Source organism: Lynx rufus, unplaced genomic scaffold (genome assembly GCF_022079265.1).
Source record: "Lynx rufus isolate CCGP_SWC_20201006 ecotype Redwood Valley unplaced genomic scaffold, mLynRuf1.p SCAF_6, whole genome shotgun sequence".
NCBI lineage: Eukaryota > Metazoa > Chordata > Mammalia > Carnivora > Felidae > Lynx > Lynx rufus.
The window spans coordinates 104887310-104908929 of record NW_025814878.1 but is presented as its reverse complement, the minus strand read 5'-3'; the positions used below and the strand labels follow the sequence as shown (position 1 = coordinate 104908929).

The 21620-nt window shown below is 42.2% G+C and overlaps 1 protein-coding gene across 3 annotated transcripts in view; it reads right to left on the bottom strand.

Moving 5' to 3' along the window:
• Positions 1-14465, bottom strand: part of ZNF318 (zinc finger protein 318) — a 45743-nt gene extending 31278 nt beyond the window's left edge. For 2 of the 3 annotated variants that reach the window (XR_006966111.1, XM_047101642.1), the window contains exons 1-5: positions 13981-14465; positions 11301-11452; positions 4633-5272; positions 2224-3666; positions 427-526 (exon numbers count right to left, since the gene is read on the bottom strand). Coding sequence is in view for 2 of the 3 variants with exons in the window: in XM_047101642.1 (XP_046957598.1) it covers positions 427-526; positions 2224-3666; positions 4633-5272; positions 11301-11452; positions 13981-14436 (2791 nt within the window). In the remaining variant the exon portion in view is untranslated. The remainder of the gene's footprint in view (positions 1-426; positions 527-2223; positions 3667-4632; positions 5273-11300; positions 11453-13980) is intronic. The other variant, XM_047101641.1, reaches the window with a different exon arrangement.
• Positions 14466-21620: the final 7155 nt, after the last annotated feature.

The following is a 21620-nucleotide window of genomic DNA, read 5'->3' as shown; positions in this document are numbered from 1 at the left end:
ACAGCTAGTGAAATATAAATAAGATCAGTAGACTAGTAGTACACTATGGTTAATTTCCTAATTTTGATAAGTGTACTATGGTTATACAAATGAATGCTTTATTGTTAGGAGATACACAATGAAGTTATTTAGGAGTTAAAGGAGTATCATATATAAAACTTAAAGAATTCAGGAAAAATCACACACATACACAGATTGAGAGGAAAAAAAGGATATAGAAAATATGGTAAAATGCTAATAATCATGGAGAATATCTGAGAATTTTTACACTATTACTGCAACTTTTTATGAGTCTAATTAAGCCAAATTTTTTAAAAAGTGAGGCTTCAGATCACTGAACTTATCTGAGAGTCCCCACAGTTCTCCATTTGGGTCTCCTACTCAAGTTACTACAAAAAGGCACTTATGCACAGGAATGTCTGATACCTTGTTGTTTATGAAGCCGCTCCAATTCAGTCCTGAGGTAGTACATCTTTTTTTGGCGAGCTTCCCGGTCACTCTTTAGCTTTTCCCTCTCTTCAATAACCTGCAAAGTACATAATAGTGTCCTTCAGCCTCCATCATTCTCCTTTTTCTACTACTCTCTTCTGTAAGTCCTCATGCCAGATGATACCTGAATCCAAGGACCCAAATGTCTACACAGAGAAGTTCTGACTTTATAGCAAAGTTGGTATTTCATTCTGATCCAAATTCCAGAGTAGAATTATCCTTTTCAGAACTACATTGCCCAGAAAGCATTATTTTTATGCAGGAAGCACTGTACTATTAATGTTAACCTAAAGGCACTGACAGCAACTATTAGACAGTGGTTCTGAGCTCAAAGGGAACCATCAAGAAGTGAACTAATGAGTGTTACAGGTGACACATTGTGTTAGTTGCATTACATACATCAATTTATTTAATCCTCATGACATTATCCTTGTTTTACAGTAAGAAAACTGAGGTTGTGAAAGATAAAGTAACATATCCAAGGTGATACAGTAAGAAGATTTAAAATCCAGGTATATTAGATAAATAGATAGATAGATAAATAGATAGATAGATAAAATCCAGGTATATATAGCCTAAAGCACACATTTCAACTGTATTACTACTAGTTGATGGAAAAAACAAATATAGTTTGTATATAATGGACTAGTGTGGAAAACCTGTATATTATCAGCCCTGACTTAAGTGCTAGGTTCTTGAAGGGGAAGTAAAAGGAAAGCACTCAATCTCCAAACAGTGTCTGTACAGTCTCAGGTTTTGTCTATATTGAACCTTTCCCTCCTCTTTTCCAAAAGACTTCAACAGAACAAAAGACTGAAGCTCAGAGTATCTAAATGCAATAAAAAATTAAGAGGTGATTTTTGTTTTCTCAAGAATCAGCTAAATTTCTTTTAAACTGGAAAAAAATTGACCCTCTAATTTTTCCTTTCCTTCTTTTTCTTTAGGTTTTAATTACTTTATTAGCAAACCAAATTTAATATATTACATTTTTACGCTCCTAAACAAAGTGAGTCATTAGTTACTAAGGACCTTTACATTAAGAATATGCATTAATTTTTCCATTTGAAATTCTGCTATTCTGTATTCCTCATCCCTAATTTTTACCTGCTGTTTTAAAATATCTAGAATTATTACATCATTACCCCAGCCAGTTCCCTTCTTATACCTGAGAACCCAATGAACTTTGTAGTATAAAAACTACTGTTTTTTTTAAGTGTCAAAAAATATGTTGTATTCTTGGACTCTAAAACAAACCAGAAAAAGCAAAGCTGATTTTTTAATTACCAAGAAACAACCAGGTATTAGCTTTTAACCCACATAATCACTACAGGAAATGGATCCAAAATTCACTAAGATGAAAACACATTTACTGATCGTCCTTCACCCAATCCAATTTTGGTTCCTCACTCCCTGACGAGGTCATATTGAAAACTTCAAGGCTCTCAACTCCTACCCATAGTATTCTAAGGCCAATAATTCTGATAGAGAAATAAACTTAAAAAAGAAGTCAAGAAATCACAGTGGGACCTAGGGCTAGAATTTAGTTTAGTCCTAATGAGAAAATGTGAGAAAAACAGAGGGAGTATATACATTACTTAGAGTGAGGACAGCAGCCTCCAAAAACTTAAAAGGGCCAATTTTAACTTAAATACCAATTTAACTTAAAATACTTAAAATACCAATTTATGTTAAAATAGAAGACTCAGGCACAGGATGCCCAAAGCTAATATTCACCTTCTGCTTCTGGGAAGCACGGTTCTTCTCATCAGAGATCTTCTCCGGATTATATCTTATGAGTGATGGGATGGACACCTGGACAGGCACTTGAGCAGTAGGAATTGAGCCTAGCACTGACTCCTCCTGCTTGGGCTCATCAGGAGTCACAGTGGGGATCACACGGAGATTGGGACGGCTACGAGTAGGCTGTTTGGTAACTGGCATTACCCTGTGTGGTTCAGGTAGAGAGTGGTTTGATGGTTGAGAGGCAGGGTACATGGGCCACCTGGAGGCTGCATATGCCATGTAGTGCCTATAGGCATCAAAGGAAGCAGGGGGAATGGCAGGTCCCTGATAGTTAGGAGGTATCCGAGCTGCAGCAAACTGAGAGGCCCTTGGCATATGAAACTGTGATAAAGAAGCAGGATGTGGAAGTCTAATTGGGGCAGATGGGGCTGATGGTAACATGCATCTGACTGCCACAGATGACTGAAACCCACTGCCAACCACCTCTGGTCCTGCAATATGACCCACTGAATGGTCAGACTTTAGGAATGGGGGGCTGTTTTTTGTGAGCAGGTAAGGGTCTACAGGGGAGACTGGATGTGGATGGGACACCTCTGGGGAGTGGGTATTGCTATGGTGTGCCTCTCTGCTCTCCAGTCTGTGAGGCTCTGAGGAGTGCCGATCAGCTGAGAAATGGTGGTCAACTGAGGAACAGCGTTCTGCTGAAAAGTGCCGGTCAACTGATGGACGGCGGTCAGCAGAGGAACGTGATGGTTTCTTGCCATGAAGTCGTTCCTGAGTGCGTGCGGCCAGTTTACTAATCTCTGCTACCCCAATATCCAGCCCTATGGTCTTGAGCAAGTCATGAATCTTGGCATATTCTGGATTGGTGTCTTCTATTGATTCTAGTTTTACAGCTGGAGCTGAAGAGGGCAGGGAGCTTGCCTTCTGTCTCATGACTTCATTCTCAGAGCTCCCAAGGGGCTTTGGTGGAGATTCTGCCTTTAAATCCTCTTCTTCGTCCCCATAGAGAAATTTCTCCTCATCCTCAATGTCAGGGAAACTACGGCGCCTTTTTTCCTGTGTACTGGTAGAATCTGCCAACATGCTCAAAATGCGGGAAAAACCACTGCCATCCTGGCTAGCTCTCTCATGGGGCAGCAAGAAGTCTGTGTGTCGTTCAGGCCCCTCAGGCTTCATATTCAATTTTTCCTTGTGGCACAGAAAACTTCCAAACTTCTCTCTGAGAGGACTGTTGTCTTTGGGCATCCCAGGGAGGGGACCCCATTGATAGAGGTTGCCCTGAGGTTCTTTCAAGGTAGTCTCTACCATAGTCCCCTTGTTTTCAATTTCTGAGGCAAAAGCAGCAATAGCACCACTTAGTGGAAGAGATGGGTGACCAGAGTAGACAGGGTGATCCTGGCTGGGGCTGGTATTGCTGGAAAAACTCTCAAGCTGTAAAGACAGACACAACTGATTTAGCCTCTATGTAGAATCTCAGAAAACTAGTAACTGAGACAAATACTTAAATAGTTGGTTCTTCTTGAATAAATAGGGGGATGCTAAGTATGAATGAAAGGGAGGTACAGTATCCTTAGGCAGGTTCAAGATTTGGGTCTCCATCTCTCCAGATGCTTCTGCTGTAGCAAGGGGAAACAGGAAATAAAGTAGATTGGCATGAATCTTTACTTTTGCCCATTTCTTGTACTCCTTACCAAGCAATACGAATTCAAAAGGATTTTAGAGATATACTCTAGCTTACTTGTTTTTTTTCTATGGGTCCCTCAAAGGGGGGGGAAACATATAAAAGTGGAGCCACTTTGAAGTGAGATAAGGAAACTCTGAAACCTAACTGATCAACCTCCCCTTGCTTCCTTACATGCCCTTAGGTACTTCTTCAGAAACTTTTAGCTCCTAGGAGAATAGCTAAAAACTAGCATTCATGCTTGACCATCTTTTCAAAGATGAGGAAAAAACATCAGGGCCCAGTAACTTGTCTAAAAATCACACAGCATGTAGTGGCAGTGGGATCAGAATCAGAATCACCTGGTTTCTGGTCTAGTGCCTAGTGTCTACTCATAAATCTTTTCTCTAAAGAGAAATGAGGAAAATTCAGATCATCTACTCTCTTTGCCCTTCAAGCTTCACTTCCAAGAAACCCATATTCAAAGATTCCTTGAGGGCTATCCAATTTAGAGAAAAAAACTTTCAATAAATACTCTCCAAAATGTTTACTTAGCCTAATATATGACAATAGAAGCCCTCCACTGATGCATTATGAGGCCTACAGTTTACTCTGGAAAATCTTGGAAGATACTATATTACAAAGATACCATTAGGGACACAACCCTCAGGAAAGTAACCGAGTTTTAAGATATTAGAGGGACTAGCAAGAGATTCTAGAAGAAATGCAGCAGAGACCTGAATGGAAGGCTCCATGTCCACCTCAATCCGTTTCTTCAGAATTGACTTCTTGGGCATAGCGGATACTTCCTCAGGGCGATGTAAAGAATACCCTGGCTCTGATGTTGTTAGGACACCTGATAGTCCAGGAATAGAACAGCTAGTGTCACCACCATCAACTCCCACTAGCTCCTGACTCAAGCTCCTACTTCGTTCTTCCTCTTCTTCTCGTTTTCGCCTGGCAAGGTCCAGCTCTCGAAACTCAGGATCTAGATACCTAGGGCTTGGGCTTCGTCTACGCTGTCGATAGTTGCGGGTCCCTGATGAAAAACCTGAGTGATCACCGCCCATGCCATGTATCTTCTCTGTGTCATCATAACGGGGCCGTTTGGCCTCCCGGCTCCTTTCCTCAGGTCGTACAGAGTAGGAGCCTTTGAGTTTATCTCTATTCCGCTCTGTTCCCCGCAACAGCTCATCATGACAACTGATATGGGGACTATAATCAGAACGATGCAAGAAAGTTTCTCTTGTCCGGTAGTCCTCATCAAGTTGTCCCAAGAAGGGACTGAGAGGTCCCTCCTCCCGAGAAATATATCGTTCAAGACCTCGAGAGCACTGGGAACTTCGAGTGAAGACTGAATCATCAGTCAGGTCATCCCTGAAGAAAGAGACAAGCATCAGTGAATACAATGGACTTGGAAAGAGCAAGAGCAAACAAGCCTCTAAGAGGCTAACCTTCAGCAAGGGGGCTACAGAATGCTTAGGACAAAAGACAAAAATCATGAAATCCAAGAACAAATCTATGGAACATTTCTTCTCCCTTTCCCCTGGGCACAAGCAGCTTCAATCTCTAACCAAAGGGAACTATTACTATCTATCTAGACAGAACTTTTAGGCTAATCTCTTTGACTAGACTTTGGGGATGCAGAATATCACGAGAGGGTCTGGGAGATGTGAAAACATCACTACCAGACTACAAAAAGTGTGGGTTACACAATTCCATGCTAGTTTAAATTCTAGCTCTTTGCTATCAAAAGTGTGGTCTCAATTAGCAGCATGAGTATTACCTAGGAACTTTTTAGAAATGTGGATCTCAAGCTCCATCCAGGCCTACTGATTCAGAAACTGCATTATTTTAATAAGAGCTTCAGATGATTTGTATGCACTTTTAAATGTGAGAAATGGGAGCACCTGGCTGGGTGGCTAGGTCAGTTAAGCATCCAACTCTTGATTTTGGCTCAGGTCATGATCTCATGGTTTGTGAGATCAAGCCCTGCACTGGCTCTGGTGCTGGGTGGGGTGCCTGCTTAAGATTCTCTCTCTTCCTCTCCCTCTGCAACCCCCTCTCGAAAAAATTAATCCATAAATGAAATGTGAGAAATATCAGGCCAGGTCAATAATTTTCAAGCTGTGTTCTACAGAGACTCTTAAGAGTGCTTAGGAGATGCCTAAAGGAAAGACATGCTAAGAAAGCAGAGCCTGCATGGCTCTGGGCCTTCCACCTCACTGAAATCATACTGGCCCCAACTTTTACTGTTTGTAATGTAAAGTTCTGTATAATATACCATTTGGAAAAGAAGTATTTCACTGTGGGGAAGATTTTTTTTTTAAACTACTGAGCTACCTAATTGGCACGATTTTCTCACAAGTTTTAGAAGATTCTCCAATGCTCTGTTTTGCTAGGTCACGTATTAAAAACCATAAAATCCCTTTACAGCCTGTTTTGTTCTCTCTTTTCTACTTTGCTTGGATATCCACAAGCACTCTGCTAATCCTGGGTCTACGAAAGAGTATGGAATGATTTGGCTCACTATATATTTTTATTTTCATAGAAATAAAATGGTCTTTAAAAAAAAAAGAAATAAAATGGTCTTGGACCTTTGTGGCACAAAGATAAAAATACAGGATGGGACACCTGTCCTTTCAGCTCAGAGCTTTTTATCACACAAAATCGTCCTAATCTTTTTGGGTACTATGGTCACAGAGTTTCTACTGTCCAAAAAAGAAAATTTCTGATTCAATCATAGATAGAAATAAAGATCCTCCAGCACTCTAACTTTTAAGTAATCTGAATGAAACATTTACATGTCATGGCACCTGGGTAGCTCAGTTGGTTAAGCATCCAACTCTTGATTTCGGCTCAGGTCATGATCTCACAGTTCATGAGCTCAAGCCCTGCATTGGGCACTGTGCTGACAGTGCAGAGCCTGCTTGGGATTCTCTGTCTTGCTTTCTCTCACCATCCACCCCCCGCCAACTCCTGCTTGCACGTGTGCTCTCAAAAATAAACATTTTTTAAAAATGTATGTGTCATTCACACTCCACTCACATTGGTGTTTTCTAGTTTCTAGTATGTACTTTTGTGTTTTGTAGAGTTTCTGAGAAATAACTTTTCTTTGATTTTGTTTTTTTTTTCGTTGCTTTCTCTGGGACTGAGCAGAACATCAAAGAGTTGCCTTTTCTAGAACTTTGTTCAAAGTTTTAGACCTGGGTAACAGCTATAAATAATTTTACGAAAGACTATCATAGATAAACTTTATCACTTCCTCTAAAAGAATGCCACCCATGAGAATCCAGGTTCCTGTTACCCACCTCCTCCCCAAGAATCTGGGGAATTTTGAGGTCTCGATATAGTATAAAATAGGAAAAATGGGAATGAACCAAGGATGATCTCTGAAATCAAACATAACTAGAGTAATATATTTTACTCTATGGGTTTGTCAGCCATGAACACGCCTATTTCCAGGGAGGAAATGTCCATGAGCCACTCTATTACTACAACACCATCTACCATGAAAAAGTCTCTGATTGTATTAGTGTAGAGGAAAAAACACAGGCTCCATGGGGAGTGGCAAATTCATCCATACTTCCATGTTCAGCTCCCCACTAGAACTATTACATATCACCACCAAATGGCATACTAGCTCAAGATCTAATCTAGCACTAAATATCAAGAAGCTAGAAATAATGAGATGACTCCCAGACAGTATCAATCCAGACTTGTAACCTTCAGCAAAAGAAGGCAAAAACAACACAATGAAAAAAGGTATGTTAACAGTTAAAAAAATAAACTATCATATGTATATCATGCATATATATCATGCAATACAGAAATCATTGATTTCTATACAGGCAGAAATCAAGATGCTTATTAGAAGCTCATGTCTTCCTTCCCCAGGTCTCCCAAAGGATAAGAGAAAGAACTGGCTACGGTAAAAGTGAGCCCTAAAAAGGGTCCCATCCTCTGTAGCTTAGAATAGTCCAGGGACAGACTCTCTCTGAAAGTTTTAGTTAAGTCCAACTCTTTTCTAAGGTTTTAAATAGTGTATAAGGTCTATCTATTTAAAAAACTGACAGGGTGCCTAGGTGGCTCAGCCAGTTAAGCATCCGACTTTGGCTCAGGTCATGATCTCATGGTTTGTGAGTTCAAGCCCCTCATCAGGCTCTCTACTGACAGTGCATAGCCTGCCTGGGATTCTCACTTTCTCTCTCACTCAAAAATGAATAAACTTTAAAAATAAATAAATAAGTAATTGATTGTTGGATTGCTGGATGGGTACATGGGGGCTCACTGTATTATTCTACTTTTTTTTTTTTTTAAGCTACTCATGAATTGGTCAGCATCTCATCTAGCAAGTAGATGGGAGCTCCCTCTCTGTACTTTTGTATTTATGAATTGCATTAAACAAGTAAAAAAACATATAACATATACCCACATAAAACTTTGTACACCAATGTTCACAGCAGCATTATTCACAATAGCCAAATAGTGGAAACAACCCAAATTTATCCATCCAATCATCTCTGAGGAATGCATAAACAAAACACATACAATGAAATATTATTGGTAACAAAAAGAAATGAAGTACTATTATATGCTACAACATGAATGAATCTTGAAAACATTATGCTAAGTGAAAGAGGCTAGTCACAAAGGACCATATAGTGTATGATTCTATTTACATGAAATGTCCAGAACAGGCAAATCTATAGACAGAAAATAGATTAGCGATAAGCTATTGTATGTGTGTGTGTGTGTGGGGGGGTAACTAATAGCTAAGAGTGCAGGTAATAAAACTTTTCTAAAATTAATCGTAGTAGTGGATGCACAACTCTGTGAACTCAGTGACTAAAAGTCACTGAACTGCACACATTTTTTTTTCTTTAAATAGGTTCCATGCCCAGCATGGAGCCCAGTGCAGGGCCTAAACTCACAACCCTGAGCTCAAGACCTGAGCTGAGATCAACAGTTGGGTGCTTAACAGACTGAGCCATCCAGGCACCCCTGAACCATACACTTTAAATGGGTGAATTTTACGGTATGTGAATTATGGCTCAATAAAGCTGTTAAAAAATGTATATGATTAAGAAAAAGAAGAAGAAAAAAGACCCTGTAGAGTCCAAACTTCCCATTCTTCTGCTCTGATTCCCTAAAATGCCTGAAGAAAGCTCTTTGCTTCCGTCTTTTCCCTAAGGCAAATCAGAAAGAAAAAATTCTGCTCCTTCAACCTAAGTCAGGGCAAGCAAGAGTTAAGATAAGAATTTTGTGAATGGAACGTGCAGACTACTTTGTTAACAGGGTAAACTGAACTCACATACACAAGTCTTTAGAAGCTTAAATTAGAGCACGTGCTCTCTCTCTCAAAATAAATAAACTTTACAAAAAAAATAAATAAATAAGGGAAGAGAAAGATTATCAGGGTCCCAGGAAAAGTTTATTTTTAAAAATTTTAAGTAATCTCTACACCCACAACCTGGGGTTCGAACTTAACACCCCCAGGAACAAGAGTCCCTGGGAATGAAAGTGGCATGCCCTAGTGACTTAGCTAACCACGTATCGCCAGGAAAAAAATGTAAAGCACCTACATACAAAGGATGGAAATGGCCTGTTTCATTAGCTGAACTGGATACACTGTCAGGAGACATCATGAGAACGCCAGTGGTCCTATGGCCTGGTATTACTGGACAGTAATTATCCACACAAACCATATAGAGAAAAAATACAGGGGACAAAACAATATAAAGAATGGGTTGCTACCTCCTTTTATTATTATTTTTTTCCTTAAGTAATCTCTATGCCCAATGTGGGGCTTGAACTCACGACCCCAAGATCAAGAGTTGCATGCTCTACCAACTGAGGCGCCCCCGATAGCTCCTTTTAGAACCTTAGTCTCATTTTCTCTAAAACAGACTTGTCTCTCTGAAACACATGATTCTGGGAAGACAATTACTATCCCAAACTCCCTAAAAGGCAATTTTTAATTTTTATAACTTAAAAAAGGACAATTCACTATCTGAAGCACACGTGCATAACGAAGCTTATAGAAAGGGGAGGTGACAAGAGGAAATGCTATAGTTATCTCAAAACCTTAACAAGGAAGGAAGAGAGTCACACCTGGCACCACCTACTCAATCATTTCCCAAAATAGAAGTAGCCAGAAGGGCAAGGGCTTTTGCCTCAATTAAGGGATACAGTCACATAACTTAAAGCCCTATGTTCAGAAGTTTCTTTTAATATATTTTTTAATGTTTTTAGTTTTTTTTGAGAGAGAGATAGAGCATGAGTGGGGGAGGGGCATAGAGAGAGGAGACAGAATCTGAAGCAGGTTCCAGGCTCTGAGCTGTCAGCACAGAGCCAGACGGGGGACTCAAACTCGTGAATCACAAAATCACGACCTGAGCCCAAGTCGGACGCTTAACCTACTGAGCCACCCAGGCGCCCCATGAAATTTCTGTCATATGACACAGAACTCTCCTGCCTTGGTCTGCCACATCAAATTGCCACTGGAGCTTTGAAGTAAATATCACCAAAGAGTAACACTGGTCTTCAGACTTCCTGCCCAGCCATCCCCCACCTGTCTGCCTATGCTCAGTGTACCACTACATGGACAGTCTCAGTTTGAAAGAATATTACATTGACTTGTTGCTACTGCTAATCATTTGTGAAAACTCCCAATATGCTGGGCAGAGACCACAACAGACATGGTTCCTAGCTCTCAGAAAGCACTTTCCCTGTACTCCCATTCTTATTTATTTACTTTTGTGAGGTGAAAAACACCTAATGTGATTAGTTAACTTCCCACGTGGTGATGTTCCTAATACCTAAGATCTACATTTAATACTCTGTGGAGTGTATTTGTCTGCCCTCAGCATTCAATAGTTGTAAAAACTGAAATTAAACATTTTTAAAGAGCTTTAACTTTTCTACTAATGCTTAATATACTTAATATACTGAATTTAGATACATGTTAGATATGAATTTATCTAAAACCTTTCTGAATCTATATTTCAGCCTGACCAAGCTGAAAACGCCATTTAAAAAAGATTTCCTATTTTGTCCAGAACTTTCTTTTGTAGAAAGGATCCTAGTTCCAGTATTTTAGAATCCTTACCATCTCAATTGTTTATGTTTATGTCCTGTTTATGTCCCCTCAGCCTTCCCCTTTCTAGACGGACCAGGATGACATTCTAAAGTCTTTTCTTCTATGTAATTCTTTCAGCAACAGAGTCTACGTCAACACACTCTTCCCACTTAGAAAGCCTTTTCCAATGCTATACTTTGTACTGGACACAGGGTGTAACTTCAGTGCTGGCACCACTCTTCCAAATACATTATTCAGAAAAAAAAAGCAACTTTTCTAGCTTCAAGCACTATTATAGTGTGCCCTACCCCAAATGAAGCCTACCTGTCCACGTCCTCCAGATTATCCACTGGTGACCCCAGTCGATCACTAAGCCGCCGCCGTTCTGGTATGCCAACACAGAAATGGTCATTGCCAACAGTGATTCTTAAGCTCTGTTCCAAAGAAGAGTCAGAACGCAGACCAGGAGAGCGTCTCTACAAAAGTAAAAGATAATGTAATATTCTATAGGATCAAGACATCCCTATACCCAAAAATGTACTCCTCGGAGGTCATAAAATTGTCACCCAAAAAGGAGAGAAATGACTATGGTAAGATACTACTCAAAAAATAAAGCATGTTTTTAAAAATTATCATTTTCTTAGATGAAAGACCACACTTCCAAGCCTCCCAATCAGAGACCTCTAATTCTTTCATTTACTAGTACTGGGCATGAGACTAAAAGAGTAAATTGAGTCTGTTCTCAGAATCTATACATTTCTGGTGAAGTAAGCAAATAACAGGTTTTGTGTGTTTTTTAAAGTACTTCTGATAGCAGTAAGTGCTATAAAGTCATTAAAAAGTGATAATATGAAAGAGATTAGAGAAAAGGAACTACTTCAGATAGGATGGTTAAAGACGGCTTTTTCTGAGGTGATATTATTTAACCTGACCCTTGACTGATGAGATGTCAGCCTTGCAAACAGATGGAAGTATGTTTCTGGCAAAAAGAACAAGCTGTGGAATGAGCTTAGCATGTTCTGAGTAACAGAAAGACAGCCAGTGTGACTGTAGCAAAGTGACAGAAGACAGGAAATTTGGATTTTATTCTTAGTGTAGTAATAAACCACAGAAGGAGTTCAAGCATTAGAGTGATATGATCTGACTACATTCTTCCTCCAGATGCTTGCATTGCTCCTACTCTCATCTCATTGAAGTCTTTATTGTAAAGTCACCTTCCCAAGCCTTCCTTGGCTACCGTATTAAAAATGATGAATTCCTTTCTGTTTTTGTTTTTACTTAGTACTTAATCCCATTTAATATGCCAAAATATTTTACTTCTCTTATTGCCTGACTCCCCCTGGTAGAATATAAGCTCTACAAGGGCAGGGGTTTTTGACCGTTCACTGTTGTATCCCCAGTGCCCAGAACAGTGCCTAATATGGTAGATGTTGAATAAATACTTCTCAATTGTATAAAATGAAGATTAACAAAAATTATCTTGATTGCTAGGTACAGAATAAACTAGGTGGTAACAAGAATGGAATGTAAAGGAAACCAAGGCAATAATCCACTCAAAAGGCAATAGGGCTTAGACTAATGGCAGGTGGACAGTTTGGGGGGTGTATCTTGGAGGCAGAGCTGACATGTTGACACATGGAGTGAATCTGACAGCTTAGACTTGGGAGAAGGGAAACCATCACTATTTCTGGCTGAGCAATGGGTGATGTCACTGACTTGAGAAGAAAAGCTTGGAGCATTGAAGAAAAGGGAGGCTGTGGGAACTAGTATTCAATTTTCTTTGCTTCCTCTGTAGAACTTCTTGCTTCCTCAGACTATAGCTGCTCAGCTGTGAAAATCTTAACATAGTGACAAGTCAATTCACCTAAGACCAGAGTACCTAGAGCACGTCAATACTCTTAGAGAGCCAGCAGAGAAAACAGAAACTTTGTCATGGGTTTTTTTTAAAAAAAATTGATGAACTGAAAATAAAAACAAATTCCAAAACACCAGTCCCAGGCCAGAGGCAGTTACAGTGAGAGGTCAATATTATGTCTAAACTTCTATCTTTTTTAAAAAAGATTTTATTTTTAAAGTAGTCTCTCCACCCAATGTGGGACTTGAACTCATGACCCTGAGATCAAGAGCCCTATGCTCTACAAACCCAGCCAGCCAAGTGCTCCTAAACTGAACTTCTTAACCTCATGTCCCATCCCTTTAGCAGGAAAACATAACCATTAAAATTATGGATGGTGGGAACCGGGTACGCATGGACTGAATCACAGCTACACCGCTTCTTAGTTGTATGACATTTTTTAAAGTTGCTCAAACCTCTCTGGATACCTCAGCTATTCAATAAGGCAAAATTTTAACTTCCTCGCCTCAAAGGGTTGTGAGTGTTCAAAGGAAATGTGTAAATGAAGGTCGAAGCATAATCCTGCCACATAACTCAATAAGTGGTGGTACTTATTAATGACTGTGGGTATGCACAGTTCATTTCGGAGTAGCGCCAATTTGCTAACAGTTTACACTCTAGGCGTCTTCGCTGATGAGGTTTAGGCAACCCTAACTGGCCACAAAGACATTTCAGCTTCTTTTCTAAGATCCACGGGGCAGCTCAGGTCTTAAGGGGATACCAAACCACGCAACTCTGAGGGAAACATCGACTACTGAACAAGTACCAGGCACACAGTTTGGAGGACATTCCCCTCGCCCTGGCAAACTTTTCCGCATCTCACCCAGAGTGAGACAAACAGCCTATTCCTGAAATGATGCACTGCCTCCCGAACCAGGCGCCCGTCTGGGTCCCGAGTCCGTTATTGTGTAAAGCGGCTCCCAGGGCTGACGGGGAACCTCCAGGTTGGGACGTCGCCGAGAGAGCCCGAGGGGGGGGTGGAGGGCCTTCGATCCTGGGACTCTGGCCTGGAGGCCTTGGGGCGCCTGTGCTGCGGGCGTTTCTGAAAGCGGGAAGCCCGGGCGAGGGGGCTAGGGTATAGAGGGAGTCCCGGTCGAGGGGTGGGATTACCCGGCTGCCGCTGTCGCCTGGATGGTCTCCACGGCCGTCCCGGGCGAAGTCCGCGCGGGACTCCCCGCGGCTGCTGCCTCGGAAACCAGCCGGGCCCGGCGGGAAGAGTCGTCGGCCCCGCGGCGGCGACGGGGAGCCGCGACGCGCCCGCGGCGGGGAGGGGGAAACGCGACGACCCCGCGGCGGGGACGGCGAGGCCCGGCGGCCGCGGGGCGGGGACGGGGAGCCACGGCGACCCCGCGGCGGGGACGGCGAGGCCCGGCGGCCGCGGTGCCCTGAGGGCGAGCGGGGACGGCGAGCCGGGTTCCGAGACGAGGAGGAGCTGGAGGGCAGCGGCGAGGTGCGGCGAGCCGGGCCTGAGGAGGAGCCGGAGCTGCGGCCGGTGCGCGGGCCGCCCCCGCCGCTCTCTTTAGGCCGGTGCGAAGAGACGGAGGAGCGGGCGCCGCTGCGGTACATGGCTCCGGCAGCAGCAGCCACGGCGGCAGCTCCGACCGGGGGGCGCCCTGGACGCGGGGCCCCAGCGCGCCGCCGCAGCTGCAGCCACGGCCGCCACGCGCCGCCCCCGCAGCCGGAGCCGCCCCCTCCCCTCGGCCCCGCGCCGCCGCTGGGGCCGGCCGAGCGCGCGGCCGCTGCTGGCGGTTGGAAGCGCGAGCACGCGTCCGACACACCCCCCCGCCCTCCGGGGCTCCCCGCTCCTCCACTCAGGGAGCGGCCACAAGAGCCTGAAGTGGGGAGGAGCGCAGAAGCCCGAGCGAGGCAGGGCGAGGGGAGGGGAAGCGGACGCGCGACCTGCGCCCCGTACGCTCCGCCTCCGAACCTGCAAGATGGCGGCGGCTGAGCCGCCCACTTCCCCGTCCCCCGGCGACCACGTGACTTCGGGAGCCTCCGCGCAGTTAGGCCTGGGCGGAAGAGGGGATTAGCGGGAGCTGAACTGGATTTTCTGGGGTTGCTCGAGGCGTGGGGTGACATCTGGTAGCATCTTCGCCCTTCTCCTGTTCCCCAATCTTGTTACTTTATGTGGGGACGATAAGTGGTTATAAGTGATGGGAATATAAATAAACCCAAAACGTTAGGTATGGGGAAGGTTATGGCACGTAGTGACCACCAACGCCCCGGACCCCACAGAAGACGCATCATTTTACTTTCCATTTTATCTGATCTCTGTCGATTGAAGTTGGGGACGGAGAAATGCGGAATGGGGACGGGTTTGGGGGGCGAGAGTCAAATCCAAAGCAGACATCAGAGTAAATTGTTCTTTCAACCAGAATACTTACGGTCATGGGGAAGGTCTCATTGCGAAGGGGTCCATATCATGACAGGAAGACTGGAGAGTTTTTTGAACGATTCAGATCCTCCAATCTATGACCAGAATTTTCCTGGACACCTGACTGTAGTAGTCCCCAGTCTCAGGGCCTGCATACTTCATACAAAAGTCAAGAAGTCAACACATGAAAGAAGAAAAACCATGGTCAAAACGGAAAAAAAAAGTTGACCTTAACCAAACTCTTCCAAACAAAACAATGCTTTGACAGTTTTCATCTATCAGCTAGAAACACAAAATGTGAAATTGGTATGAGAATTAGACTTCTGATTCCCAAGCAAAGGCAGAACAAAAAATTTTAAACATTATAAAAGATTTCTATCTTCTAATTTATATATTACAACATTAAATTTAAAATATATCCAATTTCATGACATTTGCTTATATCATAACTCTGTAAGAATAAATTTTTTACTAGTTAATTTCTCTTGCACTCAGCTTAGTTCCCTTCTTAACATTACAAGCTTGCTCCCAATAGGCATTTGAATTTTTGATTCCTGACTTTTGGGTTTCATGGCTTAAGGTCTTCATCATGTCAAGGTTATTAATGTATTCCACATATTTTTTAACACTTGATTTTGTTTTCCATATTTAGTTTATCTGGGATTTTACGTGTGAATTCCCCCATAATCAATTCATTAAGTTAAAATTTAAAATTACTTTTCACAGATAACCAATTTTGTTCAAAACATGAGTTGGGATTACCTGTATAGTGGGAAGTCAGAGTGAGGGAGTGAGTTACCCAGCTAATGAATGAACCTTGCCAAGTGTTCACCATCCACGACTCCACCCATTTTCTTTTCTTTTAGTTGTGTAATTTAACAGTAAAGAGATTTTGTTGATGGGATTTCCTTGTGAAAAGAAAACAAAATATCAGTATTGATGATGGAAGTAAAAGAAAGTAAAGCAGTCTGAGAAAGCAACGGCTCTTAACCAGAATATATGAGTTATTCATATATTATTCATTATTCATATTTCACGTATTATTCATTATTATTCATGAATTCATATTATTCATTATTCTTATATTATATTATAACCATAATATATGAATGTAAGGTTTTTGTACAGTTTAGAACATATTTCATAATGTGTGCTGTGCAGTAGAGACCTCTACTCAGAGATTTGATTATACCAGCTAAGTAGCATAAAAGACTTGTCAGATTGAAAATGGGGAAAATTCCTGCTCAAACTATAACCTAAGGTCCGTTTTTTTTCAATATATGAAATTTATTGTCAAATTGGTTTCCATACAACACCCAGTGCTCATCCAAAAAGGCGCCCTCCTCAATACCCATCACCCACCGCCCCCCTCCCTCCCACCCCCCATCAACCCTCAGTTTGTTCTCAGTTTTTAAGAGTCTCTTATGCTTTGGCTCTCTCCCACTCTAACCTCTTTTTTTTTTTTTTCCCTTCCCCTCCCCCATGGGTTTCTGTTAAGTTTCTCAGGATTCACATAAGAGTGAAAACATATGGTATCTGTCTTTCTCTGTATGGCTTATTTGACTTAGCATCACACTCTCCAGTTCCATCCACGTTGCTACAAAGGGCCATATTTCATTCTTTCTCATTGCTAAGGCCCATTTTTTAAAACAATAAACTTTAAAACTGCCTCTGAACAGCAGACAGCCCAGGTAAAATATCATAAGAATGTATAACTGCTTCTATGTATGAAATGTCTCTGAGGTACAAGTCACAAGACACTTAAGCTTAAGTTGTCTTCCAGGAACTAAGAGGCCCACTTTCATCCAGTTCAGACGGGTCAAAACCTTCCTACTGGGCCCGCACAAATCTCCATAGGTGACAGTTTGATGTCAAGGAGCCTGAAATCCCCACCCCCAATCTTGTCAATACCCCATCTTTGAGCATGTGATATATGAAGAAGCAAGATGATGGACTGTGCCTGCATAGATCAACAATTCCCTGACCTTTATCTCACCCTCTCTAGCTTCCAGTCATATCCCCCCACACTGTCCCTAAAATCCCATAAATACTCAAGAGACCTTTTTTTCAGGAAAGGTGATATGAGACCTGTTCTCCGTCTCCACGCTTGGCTGCCTTGTGAATAAATTCCTTTCTCCGCCACATATCTGCAGGTCTCAGTGATTGGCTTCTGTGCATAGGGCAAACTGAACTGGTTAGGTAACAACTGAAGGGTGACAGTCTATGTAAGTTAAATTGCCACATAAAATAGTCCAGAGAAGGGGTGCCTTGCTGGCTCAGTCAGTAGAGCACATGACTCTCAATCTCAGACTTGTGAGTTCAAGCCCCCATATTGGGCATGGAGCCTACTTTAAAAAAATAAAATAGTCCAGGGAAGATGATTTTAGTCATCCCTGGGTTGGTGAGATTCAGAGATCTGGAAGACTTTAGCAGGGCTTATTGATAATCTGTGTTTCCTCTCATTTAGGGCACAAAGAAAAGGACATTTCCTTCCTTCTTTCAGAAAGGGGGTCACGTGACTATTTCTATCCACTATAGACTGAATGGAAGCACTTCCAGGCTCTATCAGGAAGGAATGGTTATAAGATTTCCATGCTCTTTCCTCCTTTGCTGTGGCAAATGAGGAAGCCACATGTTACAGATGGTACAATTTGTCAGCCTAGGTCCCTGAGTGACTGTGTAAAACAGAGTACCACCCCCAACCCTGAGTTGAACATACACTATGAGCATGAAATGAAGCTTTGTTGTGTAAAACACTGAGATTTTGAAGGATAATTTGCTACCACAGTACAACCTTGACGAATGTGACCATTATGAAAATGTTTTTTTGGTTGTTTTGTTTTGCATCTGTATTTTCTGACTCTAAAAATTAAAAATCTATAAATTAAAAATTAAAAATTTATAAAAATTAAAAATCTATAAAATTGTTTGAAAAAATAATTAAAAATCTGCCAGAGGGGTGTGCCCTGTCTTTGTATTAGCCTAAACATGAATTTCAGTTACTCATGTTTTTGGTGGGATCTAAACAAACATGAAGAAAAGTTAAAAGATGTTCACAGACACTTGGAGTCAATACATTTTATTTATTTTTTTACACGTGATCTTAGCCAAAAGACTGAGAAGCAATTATTATTATACTTTTTTAAGATTTTATTTTAGGGACGCTTAGGTGGCTCAGTCGGTGAAGTGTCCAATTTCGGCTCAGGTCACGATCTTGTGGTTTGTGAGTTCAAGCCCTGCATCAGGCTCTGCCCTGATGGTGCTGAGCCTGCTTGGGATTCTCTCTCTCTCTCTCTCTCTCTCCCTCTATCTCTGTGACCCTCCCCCATTCATGCATGTGGTCTTTCTCAAAATAAATAAACTTAAAAAAATAATAAAGATTTTATTTTATTTTTATTTATTTATTTTTGATTGAGAGGGAGAGAGAGAGCGAGCAGATGAGGGGCAGAAAGACAGGGAGAGAAAGAATCCTGAACAGGTTCCACCCTGTCATTGTGGAGGCCAAGACAGGGCTTGAACTCACAAATATGGAGAACATGACCTTAGTCGTAATCAAGAGTCAACGCTTAACCGACTGAGCCACCCAGGTGCCCCTAAAGATTTTATTTTATTTACTTATTTTTTTAATGTTTATTTTTGAGAGAAACAGAGTGTGAGCGGGGGAAGGGCAGACAGAGAGGGAGACAGAATCCAAAGCAGGCTCTAAGCTCTGAGCAGTCAGCACAGAGCCCGACAGGGGCCCAAACTCACTAACTGTGAGATCATGACATGAGCTGAACTCAGTCGCTTAACCGACTGAGCCCCCCAGACGCCCCTAAAGATTTTATTTTTAAGCGATCTCTACACTTAGCGTGGGGTTCGAACTCACATCCCAAGATTAAGAGTCACACACCCCACCAACTGAGCCAGCCAGACGCCCCTGGAGTCAATACATTTTAAATCAGGATTAGTTAGGGGCACCTTGCGTGGCTCAGTTGGTTGGGCATCAGACACTTGATTTCAGCCCAGGTCATGACTTCTTGATTCATGGGATCCAGTGGGCGAAGTCAGGCTCTGTGCTGACCGTTTGGGATTCTCTCTCTGCCCCTCCCGCTTCCCCACTCACGCCCACACACTCTCTTTCTCAAAATAAATCAATAAACTTTAAAAAATTGATAAATTAAAACAAAATAAATCAGGGTTAGTTATACTCTATATCAAATTCTCCTCTTCAATCCTTCTCCCATACTGAATAGCTATTTTTACCAAGGGATTTGGCCTCCATGGTGTAGAATTGCAAAACTCTTCTGCTTCTCCTTCACATCTGCCTTACGCATAGTTCTTTCCATGTCCCGCATGAAACCTCTTGCAGATTCCTTCACTTTTTAAGTATTTTTCAGTCACAAGAATAGTCTCATTGCAGTAGTGAAAATGTTTTGTCCAGGGTAACAAGTACCACTCTAAACCTCAGTTTATGAGGTTCTCCCATTCCCCAGCTCTTGCCTGCTACAGATGGGAAATTTGCTGTGATGAAGGGAGGAATGCCAGGCTTCTCCACATCCCTGCCTTTACTCCTCAGTGTATATTGCTCCTCTCCCACTGGCCAGCTGCTGTTTCTGAACTGCCCTCCTCCAGCATTTGGTGCAGGAAAAGAATGGATTAGGGGGAAAGGGCCGTCTTTCCTGGGTGGTGCAGAATACTGTTATCTTTGAAAGTTGGTTTCCCATGCACGTGGAGGATTCACAAATGTTGGCTCTTTCTCTTGTATGTCACCTTTGTGGGCTTTTTTATGGCTCTCCTGTTGGGACCTCAGTGATGCCTCTTCTCTGGTTGACTGCCTGTTACTTTTCTCCCCACAGTCCCTGGCCTTGTAGAGATTCATCCCACATAAAACTCACTCTCCTGGGGTCCCTTTCCTCTTTGGGCACACATCATGGGAAAGATCCTTTCATTTATTTGCTTGTTTGTTTTAAGTTTTTATTTAAATTCCAGTTAGTTGTCATACAGTGTAATATTAATTACAGGTGTACAATCTAGAGATTCAACACTTACATACAATACCCGGTGCTCATCACAACAAGTGCACTGTTTAATCCCCATCACCTATTTACCCTGTCGCCCCATCTGCCTCCTTTCTGATAACCATCAGTCTGCTCTCTATAGTTAAGTGTCTGTTTCTTGGTTTGCCTCTCTCTCTCTCTTTTTTCCCTATGCTCCTTTGTTTTATTTCTTAAATTCCACATGAGTGAAATCATGTGGTATTTGTCTTTCTCTGATTTATTTTGGTTAGCATAATACTCTAGCTCCATCCATGTTATTGCAAATGGCATGATTTCATTCTTTTTTTATAACTAATATTCCATTGTATATATACACCATATCTTCTTTATCCATTTATCAGTTGATGGACATTTGGGCTGTTTCCAAAATTTGGATGTGATAGATAATATTGCTATAAACATTGGGGTGCATGTGTCCCTTTGAATTAGTATTTTTGTATTCCTTGGGCAAATACCAAGCAGTGCAATTGCTAGATCATAGGGTAGTTCTATTTTTAACTTTTTGAGGAACTTCCATACTGTTTTCCAGAGTGGCTGCATCAGTCTGCATTCCCACCAACAGTGCAAAAGGGTTCCCCTTTCTCCACATCCTCACCAACACCTGTTTTTTCTTGTATACTTGATTTTAGCTATTCTGACTAGTATGAGGTGACATCTTATTGTAGTTTTGATTTGTATTTCCCTGGTAATGAGTCTGTTGGACATCTGGATGTCTTCTTTGAAGAAATGCCTGTTCATGTCTTCTGCCCATTTTTTAATTGGATTGGGAAGGATCCTTTTAAAATGATTCCATGTTGGTTTCTTTGTGGGGACACTTGGCCCACCGGACCACTTATGCATCTTTGCCCTGCTAACAAGGGGAGTGCAGTTCACTCTCTATCCCACACACCTTACTTGCCATGTCAGTCAGCTGGCATTTGCTTTTGAACTTCCTCAGGTGGGAGTTAGGATATCATTCCCTATGGACTTCCAGACCCCAGGAGATATATGCCAAACATTCTGAGAGGTGCTAGTGGAAGCCTCTAAGTCACTTGGCCTTAGGCGAAGGGAACAACCCTTCTCCCCTCCCAGAGTGGCAAAGAGGAAATTCAGAGCCCACAGGTAACTCCCAACATAATCCTCATTCTCATATACAAACTGTAGAACATTAGTAAAGCTGGCCGACTGGATCACAATCTCTTCCCATCTCCCTTTGAGGTGGATGGTGGGGGAAGGGGGTGCCTGGCATCTATTGTATTCCTTTCTGCTTTTGAGGCCTTTGCTGAAACTCCAAAGACAACAGGGAGAATCTAATTAACATCCTGTCACAACTGCTGTCTGTCACCAGTTCAAGAAAC